Genomic DNA, 14,022 nt, shown 5'->3' with positions numbered 1-14,022 from the left:
CAAAATAACATAGTTGAAATAGATACATAGACAATATTCCTAATTTCAGATACAGAAATGATACATGCATACAAATAGGATAATCCTATTCAGTAAATCATAACCTTTCCAACGATACCTTACAAGGCTCATCTTGCTTAAAGTACAACTTAGTTATGTCATATTCCTATCACAAGCATATTTTCATAAAGAATATGGACTATAATGTCACAGGAGGGTGCATGAAAGAGCAAGGGAATGTCTGTACAGGATTTGTTACAATGCATACTCCATAATGTGTTATGGGAAAAGAGTGTTTACTCGCTGATGCAAGCGTAGTTCATTAATGGGAATCAAACAGAATTCCATATAACCTTTTATATTGCAACCAGTAGGTGTCCTAAATACTTAGCTGAAAATAAGATTTACTTTACTTTCTTTTAATATGAAATGAATCATTGTTTCTTCAATTGAAAAATTAATCTTTGTGTATTAGGTATATCAAGTTGCTGTCAATCTTGATGAGGAAAGGCTGTCTGCAATAGGCTTAAAAAAAGGTAATATTTTCCCAACTTCCTTTTTAGTTACCTATTTAATCAGAGTTATTTAACTGTGTTTTGGAATGATATTGGCTAAGGGAAAAAAACTTTATTGCTTCTTTTTGTTGTATGAAAAAGGCCTACAAGATTAAAGAAAACAGTGAAGATTTTTAGCTAAGGGAACAATTTACCAAGGTTCATGGTGGATTCTCCATCACTGGCAATTTTTAAATCAAGTTTGGTTGTTTTTCTAAAATATATGTTCTAATAATTTGTGCTGAGAAGTTCCACGGCTTGTGTTACACAGGAGGTAAGATTACAGGACTACAGTGGGTCTGTTCTGTTCTTGGAACCTGAGTCTGTTTTACGTTAGAAAGTCAGTTCTCTTCTGCCCAATTTTCCTGAAAAAGTCAATGGATGACTGGAGAGCTAGAGCATTTGTTATCAGAGACACCGAGCAAGTGAAACCTGATCAACTGAGAAGGGAAATAGTTTTTATTAATTCTCACCCTAACACTCATGTATGGAATGAGAGAGCTTTGGGCATACATTTTTGATCTCCAGGGAGTCCTACAGCAAAACTGGAGAAGATCAGACTTGGTGGTTGTTTTTGTTTTGTTTTTTTAACCTTACAAATATCAGTTCTCCTCCCTCCTTTGAAAGAAAGAAAGAAAATACTTTCAGGACAGTTTTATACATTGTAAAGAAGAATTAAAAGACATAAATTCTCTTTGGCTTTTTTGGCAAGCTTTCTTTAACAAAAAATTATGATAACAGGTTCCTCTGAATTTGTATTTAGCTTTGCTGTTCTACAGGTACCACAGCTATATACTGCTCTTGGTATTCACATGTGTCTTCTGATTATGAGGGCCTGGAAGGAGTATGCCTGGATGGTCCAAAGGACCATTTAACAAGCAGCAGAAGTTACCATTATGGTGCCAGTCCTGCAAGCTGCTTAGCATGGGTGGACCCCTGTACTCTCACATCTTACGAAAGTCACTGGGCATGTATCTGATAATACATCGTGTGTGCAGGTTGTCAAATATTGACCTTTATCCCTTCTTCAAGCTCTTAGTTTTCGCCTAAATGTGACTGTAAAATGTTTTTCATATGTAGGGATAAAGTTGCCAGATGTCTGATTTTTCAGCTCTAAGGCCCGGTGGAAAAGGGACTCTGGCGGATCCAGTCAGTACCACTGACCGGGCCATTAAAAGTGCAGTTGGCGGGGCTGGCAGGCTCCCTACCTGGCTCCGCATGGCTCCCCGGAAGTGGCAACATGTCCCTGGGCTCCTAGGCAGATGCACACTCTTCGTGCTGCCCCCTCCTCGGCAGCACCTGTGTGTGGAGACAGGGCGTAGAGCCGCCTGGCCACCCCTGAACCTAGGAACCAGATATGCCGGTTGCTTCTGGGAGCCGCCCAAGATAAGCGCCGCCCAGAGCATGCACCCCTCACCTCCTCCCACAACCCAACCCCCAGCCCAGAGCCCCCTCCTGCACCCTGAACCCCTCATTTCTGGCCCCACCCCAGAGCCCGTAACCCCAACTGGAGCCCTCACCCCCCTCCTGCACCCCAATCCCCTGCCCAAGCCTGGTGAACATGAGTGAGGGTGGGGGAAAGCGAGCAACAGAGGGAGGGGGGATGGAGTGAGTGGGGATGGGGCCTCGTGGAAGGGGCAGGGCCTATGAGAAGGGGTGGGGCAAGGGTGTTTGGTTTTGTGCCATTAGAAAGTTGGCAACCGTATGTAGGGACTTAGTTTAACTTTTGAAGTATGTGTAGAATTTTTGTTCATATTAAGGAGAAATATGTATGCACTTGAAGGAGAGAATATACCCCAAGTCCCATGACACACGTCATTGTTTTTCCGTTGTATTCGTGCTCATTACTCTTAATGCCTCTTTTGTATTTTTACAGGATTCTTCAAGATGAATACTACAGAAATCAATTCATTCACCATGACCCCATTAGGTTTTATACCAGATTTTAAAAATGCCACCCTTGTACCTGTCAATGAGACTGCGTGTGAAAACTGGAGTGAGGTTCATCATCTGGTTTTTCATGTGGCAAATATTTGTTTTGCAGTTGGATTGGTTATTCCAACTACTCTGAATTTCCATATGATTTTCCTGCGAGGCTTGCTTGCTACAGGTAGGCCAAACAAAATTTACTTTTTACAACTTTAATGTGGCTGAAATTCCATTTACTGACCTATAGAAAGTAGGGCTGTCAAGTGATTAAAAAATTAATTGTGCGATTAAACAATAATATAATTTAAATATTTTTGGATGTTTTCTACATTTTCAAATATATTGATTTCAGTTACAGCACAGAATAAAAAATGTACTGTACTCTATATTTTTGAGTACAGGTATTTGCACTGTCCAAAAAACAAAAGAAATAGTATTTTTCAATTCACCTAATACAAGTACTGTAGTGCAATCTCTTTATCATGAAAGTTGAACTTACAAATGTAGTATTATGTACAAAAAAACTTTTATTTTTGAATGCAATCCAAAATTCTAGCACGTGCAAGTCCACTCAATCCCACTTCTTATTCAGCCAATTGCTAAGACAAACAAGTTTGTTTACATTTGCAGGAGATAATGCTGCCCGCTTCTTGTTTACAATGTCACCTGAAAGTGAGAACAGGTGATTGCATGGTACTATTGTAGCCAGCATTGCAAGATATTTACGTGCCAGATGCACTAAAGATTCATATGTCCCTTCATGCTTCAACCACCGTTCCAAGGGATGTGTCCATGCCGATGACGGGTTCTGCTGATTAACAATCCAAGCAGTGCAGACCGACGCATGTTCATTTTCATCATATGAGTCAGATCTCACCAGCAGAAGGTTGATTTTCTTTTTTGATGGTTTGGGTTCTGTAATTTCCGCATCGGAGTGTTGCTCTTTTAAGATTTCTGAAAGCATGTGCCACACCTCATCCCTCTCAGATTTTGAAAGGCACTTCAGATTCTTAAATCTTGGGTTGGTTAGAAATCTCACATTGGTACCTTCTTCGTGTTTTGTGAAACCTTCAGTGAAAGTGTTCTTAAAATGAACATGTACTGGGTCATCGTCCAAGACTGCTATAACATGAAATATATGGCAGAATGCGGGTAACACAGAGCAGGAGATGTATAATTCTCCCCCCAAGGAGTTCAGTCACAAATCTAATTAATGCATTATCTTTTTAAGTAGTGTCTTAAGTATGTTCTCTGGAATGGTGGCCGAAGCATGAAGGGCCATACGATTGTTTAGCATATCTGGCACGTAAATACTTTGCAATGCCAGCTACAAAAGTGCCATGCAAATGCCTGTTCTCACTTTCTGGTGACATTGTTGTGACGTTGCACTCTATATGATTTTACAAAAATATGCTAATGAGTGTGAGTACAATGTAACTGGAATATGCTTCATGCAAAAGGTCTCTTGTAAGGTATCATTACAAAGCGTATAATCTATGGTGTGTGGTCATCCTATTTGTATAAATGTATCGCTCTTGGTCTGAAACTAGACATATGAAATATAACTCTGAGGTCCTATTGTAGTTATGCAAAGTGTGGGCCATTAATGTTGGTTTGGAATCTTAATGGCTCCCATTAACCAAGACGATTGACTGTAGATGGCTCTGTTTTACTTGTAAGTCTTCCTGTATACCTGTGGGCTAAGTCTTACAATGGCATGTGATCATGTCACCTGAACTGGAATCCATCTTTAACCTGGTGCTCTTCCATTGAGAAGGAGGGGTGAGAACCCAGAGGGACAAAGGAGTCCCACCTTATGCAAAAGATATATAAGTGGGCGGCGGCGGCAAACAGCTGTGCATATCTCTCTATCAGTGTTATAGAGGGCAAACAACTTGAGTTTACCCTGTATAAGCTTTATAGAGGGTAAAACGGATTTATTTGGGGTTTGGACCCCATTGGGAGTTGAGCATCCGAGTGTCAAGGACAGGAACACTTCTTAAGTTGCTTTCAGTTAGTCTGCAGCTTTGGGGCATGTGGTTCAGACCCTGAGTCTGTGTTGGAGCAGACTGGCGTGTCTGGCTCAACAAGACAGGATGCTGGAGTCCCAAACTGGCAGGGAAAGCAGAGACCAAAGTAGTCTTGGCACATCAGTTGGCAGCCCCAAGGGGGTTTCTGTGATCCAACCCATCACAATTGCAAATGAGAAGAGGGCAGCATTATCTCCTGTAAATATGAACAAACTTGTTTGTCTTCATGATTGGATGAACAAGAAGTAGGACTAAGTGGACTTGTAGGCTCTAAAGTTTTACATTGTTTTGTTTTTGACTGCAGTTATGTAACAAAAAAATCTACATTTGTAAGTTGCACTTTCACAACAAAGATTGCGCTACAGTACTTGTATGAGGTGAATTGAAAAATACTATATCAGTTTTACAATGCAAATATTTGTAATAAAAAATAATATACACTTTGATTTCAATTACCACACAGAATACAATATATATGAAAATGTAGAAAAACATCCAAAATATTTAACAAATTTCAATTGGTATTCTATTGTTTAACAGCACAATTAAAACTGATTTTTTTTTTTTTTGAGTTAACTGCGATTAATCGACAGCCCTAATAGAAAGTATTGTCCTGGGCTCACTTGTCTTCCGTTGGTGGTATTTCAACATATTTTAATTGTTTTAGCATGATTTGGGGCCTGGTCAACATTCTGACATTGCAGAACTTATTTGGATAAGGTAATACAGACCCAGTCTCTTAAAACTCCACAACAACTGCATAGAGAATTTTGAGCATCTGTGCAGTTGCTGAAACACCTGACTGTGTGGAAGGGTAGGGTTTGTTTATGTGGTTTGGGCTTTATTGTATTTTGTTTTGTTTTCCATTTCTTCATCTGTTTTTCTCCACTCTCGCTTAACTTATCAGAAAAAAATCTATACTTGGACAAAGTATGGGGGAAAAAAATTGGCTCCAAAATTTTTCGTTATGAGTAAATGAAAAAAGTAGAGCTCAATTTCAGTTATAGCAAGATAGACTTACACCGTTTACAATATAAATCTCTTGCACTCTCAGACCACTGATATAATAGGAAATACTTCCTACACCTGCAATATTTAAGTTTTTTCTTTGGAAAGCTTCATGTAGTGACTAGCCCCAACTCTTCTTAAAATATGAGGTCTGAGATGACATCGCACACCATGGGAGTGAAGTGTGAACATATTTTAAACATATTTTCTTGAGGATGACTAGATGTCAGCTCAAGCCGAACATCGTTAAAACAGATCTCTTCATCTTAACTTCCCCTTTTTCCCCCCTCCCCGCAGTACCTCCTTTTTGAGTTACTGTAGATCACACCACCATCCTGCCTGTCACTCTGGCCCATACTGTGGCATCCTCTCCAATCTCTCTCTAGGTCTTCACGTCCAGGCTATGTCTAAATCTTGCGGATTCATTTTGTGTAACATTTCTAAGATATGGTCTTTCCTATCCATCCACACATCTAAAATGCTCATCCAGGCTGTTATCTTGCTTCTTGATTACTGCAACATCTCTTCAGTTGTCACTGCCCTTGACAAGTGCTGTCTTGCCCCACTCATATTCATTCAAATGATGCTGCAAAGATAATTTTCCTAGCCCGTTGCTTTGACCATACTTTCCCTTCTCAGTTGCATCAAACATAATCCACTTGTCACTTTCAAGACCCTTCACAGCTAACCAAAGCCTGCCTATCTTCTTTCATTTTTCTACTGAAATGTTCACTCCCATCTATCTGTGATGCCAGCCTCCATTGCCCACTTACAGAATTTTCAAACGAGTATCTTTGTGCTTTCTCCCTGCTGCCCCACCTGCTTGGGAGGCGCTTCCTCTAAACATCTTCAAAACTAACTCAGGTTTTAGAGTAACAGCCGTGTTAGTCTGTATTCGTAAAAAGAAAAAAGAAAAGGAGTACTTGTGGCACCTTAGAGACTAACCAGTTTATTTGAGCATGAGCTTTCGTGAGCTACAGCTCACTTCATCGGATGCATAGCATATCGTGGAAACTGCAGAAGACATTATATACACACAGAGACCATGAAACAAAATGGTCTCTGTGTGTATATAATGTCTTCTGCAGTTTCCACGATATGCTATGCATCCGATGAAGTGAGCTGTAGCTCACGAAAGCTCATGCTCAAATAAACTGGTTAAAACTAACTCATTATCCTTCTCCGCCTTAAAACTCTCCTTTTCCATGAAGCCTGCAAAAAACTTGACAACCGTTAGCTTCTGGCACACTAAGACTGCTGCCTATCATGCTGGCTAATATCGTCGTCTTCTTTCCTTGCACTCCCCTGTTTGTCTCCACCTGTTGTCTCTTGTGTGATACTTAGACTGTAAGCTCTTTGGGACAGGGAATTTTTTTTCACTTCTGTTCATACAGCACCTAGTGCAATGGGGTTCTGTTCCATGATAGGGCACTCGGGCATTATGAAAATACAAATAATATTCCAAGTCTAATACTATTGTAATGCAAAGAGCTAACTAGAATGTCCTTTTTCTGATAGTAGTCAAAAAAAGCAATTTACTGTTGGAGTCTTGGCCTGATTCATTATTAACCACCTTAAATACCCTAATAATAAAGATAAATAGTTGGATAATAATAAAGATGTAGTTGGATTCAGAACAGTGGAATACAACACACTTGGCAATCTTGTGTGCTCTGAGAAATTAGAGAGCAGGAGGAATTCTTAATGCTTTCAGATAACGTATGGATGCTTCTCTTTGTTCTAGCATTTCATTTCATTCACTGCTAGCTTAGAAATAGTGTTAGCTTTAAAGCTAGGGTGAAATCCAGGACCCATTGAAGTCAAAAGGGGTTTTGCCATTGACTTGAATAGGGCTAGGTTTTTACCACTGAAGTACTGTAAGCACCTCATGACAGTAGGTGATGCCAAAACCTTGTTTTCAGCTGCATTGTTAGGAAGAGTTTAAACATGATTTGAGTGGGGCCAAACTGTTCGTAAAGTCTTAACATAGTTCAGGAACCCTGTAAGTGATTTACCTCTCTGCCATTGTACTGTGTGTAGAACCAAAGTCTTCATGACCCATTGAGGAAATGTTGAGAAAAGTTATGACCCTGTAAGGTGTATTTTTGAGAAATACCACTTTTGTTATTTTTACAATATAGAACATGTTCAGTGTTTGAGAGAATCTATTTAATTACCAGACCTTTATGTTGCTTGTAAGAATTTTACAGTAATTGTTCCATATCTCTTTTCACACTTACAAAAGGCTATTTTACCAAAATCAGTTTCTCTAATGGCCAGGAACCTCAGTTTTTGCAAGACCTTTTATCTGTTGAACTCTCATTAAAATCAACAGGAGTTCTGCACGTGGAGGGTTCACTGATTTGGGCTCTAGTTTGAATTTTGAACTGGCAAAAATGTATGGAGTATGAATTTTTCAAGCTGAGATGGCAACTTGAAAGAGTAACATTGTAAGAGAAAGATGCATAATTAAGAACTTTATCTTGTTTGTTAGCTCTCACTAATCAGAGCAGAGGAATTAGTATTTGAAAATTATGTAGAAGATACTCATCAGTCATTCTGTTTTCCTAACAAATGATATCTTGAACAATGGCATAACTCACAGCAGGAAGCCAGATTCATAATATGTTATGGTGGTTTTTTTTCTTTTAAAACTGAATCTCGGTGGATGGCATTTAGGGAGCTCCAGGCAAATAGTGCTTGCTTATTCATGTTTTGTTTGTCTACAGGCGTCAGCCCTAGAAATGAATGTTTATCATCAATGCTTATCATCAGGGTGCATTTGATTTTAATCACTAGTCAGGAAGCCTCCATTTAATCATGGATTTCTACATAGAAGTGCATTCTTATTGGTTGTTATAACCTTAATACGTATTCTTCACAACTCAGAGATAGATGTAGGTTTCATTTTTAGAAGGTACACACTATACATTTTTCTAAGTGATTTATTTTGAAAACTTTTCAGATTAGTTTTACAGCTATATCAGAAAATGAATGATTGTTTGGTTATTTCATTTACCAAAGGTAATTGAAGCAGATAGTTCACCTGCCAATGACTTCATAAATGTCTCCAATTCAACAGGTTAATCATTAATATTTGGAGGATTTTCTTGCCATGCTGTATTAGGAGAAGAACATCAGACAGACATTTAAATTGTTTGTTTTATTTAACTAAATCAACAACACTATGTATTCTGGATTTTTTTTTTCTTCAACAGCAAACATAATATTTTAACAAAACAAGCATATGAATTTTTGAATTTAGTTAAACATTCAAGTTTTTTAAAATCAGGTTTGATTTTGTTAATTTTTTTTTACTAAAATAGTTAAATGAAATATTAAAAAAAAAAAAACCAACAAAAATTAAATCAACTATGTCAGCCAGGTCAACATGAGAAACGTAAAATATTGGCTTCTGCTGCTAACTCAGTCATCTTCACCTTCATTTTCCTGTTTGTTCATAATCTGGAAAAGAAAAACAAGCTTTCCTGCTTTTTCAGGTTCCAAATGATTTCTCAATTTGGAATGGATTGGTCCAAAGGAAGAAAATATTCTTTCTACTCCGGCAGAAGAATCTACTGCTGTTAAAAGTGAGATTATCACTTCAATAGTCTCTGAATCCAAGTGCTTAGGTGACTTCCACCTAAGTGACTTCACTGGTGTGACTTTCTTTAAAAAGTCATCAGCAAACATATATTTCTTGAATGGTTCACCCTTAGCTCTGAAGTTTATTATAGTTGGCATTATGAAGGGATAATTGCTGGATGTCCATGTCATAGCCAACTCCTCTTCTTCAGCAGTTAAGGTTTGACCCTGCTACTGAGAATTGACAATATTTGCAAGAAAATGAGCTGCAGATAGTGCTTGTCCCATTCATTTTTTTTTTTTAATGCTTGTCATTTAACTCTATCATTGCATATTTCTCTTTTTAAGATCTCACTCGGTTCCTTTCAAATTTCAACAGCATCAACAATAAAACAGCTATTTCCCTTCATTTTGTTCAAGGCTACAGAAATAGGCTTCAGGATACTCGGCATGTGTTCAACATTTCTCTTAAGCCCAATGTTGAGAATTTTTTCACAATTTTGTTCACAAAATGTCATCAGATTAGGCCAGTTCTTGATATAGTGCTCAAAACAGTCCACTACTGAGTTCCATCGCATGGCTTGTGGGAGAGTTAGCTTGGTTCCTCACACTTTTTTCAGAGCAGCTGCTGCAAAGTGGTTGTTATGGAAGTATTTTGCAATTTCAACAACATTAGCCTTTATTTCTGAAACACTGAAATCTTTGACTAGGAGGTGCATCAAATGAGCACCGCAACCATATGTTGTTAGTTTGGGACTCTCTTCTAAATCATTTCTTCTCATCTTGGATACATTTGCAGCATTGTCTGTGACCAAGCTGCGTACTAGACATTTGAAATTTTTCCCGCAGTTTGTGATAGCTTTTATTGCTACTTCTTGTAAGTACTCCGCTGTGTGTGCATTTCCTGATGTATCAATTGTTTCTGTAAGGAAGATGTTCCCTTCTTTTATTGTCACACAAGCACATACAACAGGATCATTGCGGACATTGGTCCACCCATCAAGACTCAGGTTAACAATTTTACCCTCTAGACCTTTTGCACACTGCTCAGTTTCTCTTTCATACACTTTATCCAGCAATTTGCCTGAGACATCTGCTCTATTGGGTGGACTGTATCCTGGTCTTAATGACTGAACCATGTTAATGAAGCGTGGGTTCTCAATCATACGGAAAGGAGAGTTTGTTGCATAAACAAACTGGGCAATTTTTTCATCAATTACCTCTTTTTGTAATCTTACCTATGGTTGTTTTTGGATGATGGAGATTTTTTTTTCTTTTTGCTACAGGTGGTATACTGTGGCTACGTGACATACATGGTGTGACTGAAACACTATCCTTGGCAGATAGCTCTGAAACTATAGAAAATGATAGTGATCTTGAGGGTGGATAGTCTTCAGAATCCTGTATGTTGAGGATGGATTCTCCTAAACAAAATAAGCCAATGCAGTTATTTAATTATTATTACCATACTGCTCATTTAGCATTACTCATTGCATTCACTGACACTCAATACTACTTTAAAGGTGAAATTGTAAAAGGAAGAGCTGCCTATTTCAGCTATTTATTTTTTTTATCACAACTGCATCTAAAATGATAGTACCATAGAGTAACAACTATATTTTTTGCTCAAACATGAGAATTCAAGAATAGTTCAGAAGGAAGACAGGCAGTCCTTAAAGTATGAAATAAAAAAGTTTACCAACCTGAAGATCCTGCATGTTCAGACATGTTCCTTTCATCCTCTTCAACGCAGCTTCCTCCTGAGAAGGAACACTTCTCATGATGTTGTTTCATTCAGGCAACCAGGCCTTGTATTTCTTTGTTACACTGTTTGCATTTTGCACGCATGCCTGTCTTACCCACAGGTAGAGGAGCTTCATTAAAATATTATGGCCTACTGCCATTATAGGTTTTCCCTTCTAGTGAGAGAATAATATGGTAGACCTCAAATCAATGACGGCTACCCTCAGAAAGACCTCAAGACTTATGGAATATGTTGCTCAAACAGTTTCACTTTTGTTTCTACTGCCTGTCCCTCCCTTCTCACATTTATCTCCAGACTACTTCTCCTTGTCCAAATCTGTTCTGCCACCAGCAATCTTCTATTCATTGAACTTTTTGGAACTTTGCACTTTTAGAGAGAGGTAAGGGATTGACTCTGTGTATACAAATTTGCAGAGGGACAATAGGGTTGAGGTCTGTTATTTCTCACCTCTCTATGTATATTTATCTATTTAAAAACATTTTTGCTGTTAACAAGCATATTATCTCTGGAGACCGAAATCCACAGTTTGAGAACTGCAAAACTAAGCATCTCTGATAGTATCTTCTAGACTGAGCACTGTGTCCCATTGGGTAGATAGAAAGATGAACCTAAATCTTGAAGCCCCTGGAACCCCAGAAGATTGGGTCCCTAATCCATGAACTATTGGAACTCATTTACAAAACTTTTCTTAAACATTACATGAATATATTGTTTCATACTATAGAATTTATAATTCCTACTCCATAATGAGAGCTCTTTTGAGCTATAATGTATCTTAATTAAAACTATCTTTAGATAGGTTTTTTTCCTCAAAAAGCATTTTATCAAAAAATCTGATTTTAAATAAAAAATCCAATTTTTTTAAATCATTGATTTTTATCCACCCTGTTATCATTTTTGTCTCAAATCAGTGTAATGTCAGCTGTATGAAGCAGTTGTATGTTTTAGTTAAAATGCTTCTTGTAACTAAATAAAATTAACTATTATACTTACACTTAATAAAACATTGCTTACCTTGATCCATAGTACCTAAGTCTGAAACTTGTGAAATGCATCACTTCTGAACATAATCACTGTAATCTAAAATAGGGTGCTGTATTATCTATATCAAAAGAATGAAGTGTGTGTGTGTGTGTGTATATATAAAAAAAATCTGGTAAAAATATTTTTGTATCTTTTAACTTCCTGCTTTATTTTTGACAGGATGTGTACTTTTCATCATCTGGGCCATTCTGTACCGCTGTGCTTTGGATATAATGATCTGGAATTCAGTGTTCTTGGTTGTCAACTTCCTGCATTTTATATATCTACTGTACAAGAGAAGACCGGTATGTAAAGAGTATCATCACTACAGAGTCTGGTAGGGTACAAGGAATGGACCAAGTCCTATGGCTGTGCTTGGGCAAGCCTCCCATTGAATTCTGTTGGAGTTTTGCCTGAGTGGGTTAGTTATCAACCCCAGCAGGTACCAGCTAACATTAGTGTGATTTTATCCTGATAGTTTGTGCATCACTGTCTGATGTAGTACTTCCATTTTAAACCTCTTTTTCTGGTCAGGCATCCTTTTATTTATCTAAAGGACAAGGACATACATTTCAAAAGTGACTAGTGACTTTTGGATGCACAACTGGAGCATTTCAAAGGGGCCAGATTTTTCAGAGGATAGGTGCTCAAAACTTCTGAAAATCAGGTCCGCATATTTCAAGGTGGATATCCATAACTAATTATTCCTGGAAAATTAGGCCATGACCTCTTTGGGGATAAAACTTCTCTTGTTTAGTTTAAACCCAGAAGTATCTGGTGTACTGGTGCAGACGAGGTTGAGAGTACATTTTGGCTCTTTATAAACCTGGAAATAAATGTAGGTGTTCATATACAAACAACTTTAATGTTGTTCTTGCAGTCCATTCATACAAAAATACCCTTTGGGCCATGTGTCCTCTCTCGCCCTGTCCTGTAGAGGGAAGGAAATCCACAAAGAAAACCCTGGTCAGACCCTACAGATGGGGAAAGTGATAAGTGAAATACTATTCCCTTCTCTATCAGATATCTGGGATGCCCAGGAATGAGCATGAGAAAGTGGGCAGGGTGATGGAAGATCCACATTCAGTGACATGATTCCTGCCTTTAACCAGTTTGGGGCATGGGGATAATTTGCAGGTCAAATCAGCGAAGCTAAAGCTGCCTAAACTCTGGCTGTGCACCCTGTGACTCCCCTCCATAGAATCAAAGGGAACAGCTAGGGGAGTGAGCCAATAATATGGAAGGGTCTTCAGAGTAGTGTAGAACTGGAGTCAATCAACAGACTTGAGCACAGTCATTGAGGTTGGAGGCCAGGATCCTTGGGAATCCCCATTCCTTTATCCATCCTGCCACCTGATATCTTCCCATTCTGTGAGTACACAAATTCAATGGATGGGTGGGGATAAGGGTTAGAATGTGCCTATTCCATGGCTCCAGTGGACCACAGGAGTGTTTCCATTAATTTGTTCCCCTTATGTATTCTTTTTGTGTATGACCATTTATTTTATTTTTAAATTTTAGCACATAGCTAGTCCTGACTGCAGCCTCTTGCCTCTTTTCAGAAATCTTTAGGCTTAGAAAGAAAAAGGGAAAATTTTATTTTTTGCTCACTTAGATTTTGTACAATATGAAGTCCAATCTTAAGAGAAATTTGCTATGTGAAGGTTACAGGAATATATATACTTGGGGCCAAATTCTGAGGTGTTTAGCAGAACAACTCTGTGCATTACTCAGTTAAGTACTGCAGAACATGGCCTTTAGCTTTGTTCAGCCAGTACCTGAAATCAGACTTACTCCTTCCAAAGTGTATCTTAGATCAGTGCTGGAAGAAACAATTCCAGCTGGAACTGAATTCTTATACCAAATCAAATCCCCTGGCTGTCCTCTCACATACTCTCCTCCTTTCCTGGCAGGGCAAAGTAAAGCTTTATCTAGTTTTTGTCTAAAGCATCATCAGTCACTATTTTAAAACTAGATAGATTGCTCTACTGCTAACTGTCCATTTAGCTACATGCAGTATATTGAGCCAATCCAAGATGAGCCTAAATTGCCCATTGCCTTTTAAAATCCCTTCAATTTAAAAGGGAGTAAGCACATTTGTTTCTTACTTCTCTGGCTGAGATGCTTA

At 38.3% G+C, this 14,022-nt stretch overlaps 1 protein-coding gene across 2 annotated transcripts in view; it reads left to right on the top strand.

Annotated features, from left to right (window-relative positions):
- The window catches only part of POPDC1 (popeye domain cAMP effector 1), a 57,201-nt gene that overhangs the window by 8,006 nt on the left and 35,173 nt on the right, over positions 1–14,022 (top strand). For both annotated transcript variants that reach the window (XM_074948172.1, XM_074948171.1), the window contains exons 2-4: positions 476–536; positions 2,431–2,664; positions 12,075–12,199. In XM_074948172.1, coding sequence (XP_074804273.1) covers positions 2,442–2,664; positions 12,075–12,199 — 348 coding nt within the window. In that variant the 5' untranslated portion in view covers positions 476–536; positions 2,431–2,441. The remainder of the gene's footprint in view (positions 1–475; positions 537–2,430; positions 2,665–12,074; positions 12,200–14,022) is intronic.

This window comes from Natator depressus, chromosome 3 (assembly GCF_965152275.1).
Source record: "Natator depressus isolate rNatDep1 chromosome 3, rNatDep2.hap1, whole genome shotgun sequence".
NCBI lineage: Eukaryota > Metazoa > Chordata > Testudines > Cheloniidae > Natator > Natator depressus.
The sequence above is the reverse complement of the archived record's forward strand: the minus strand, read 5'-3'. Positions and strand labels throughout refer to the sequence as shown.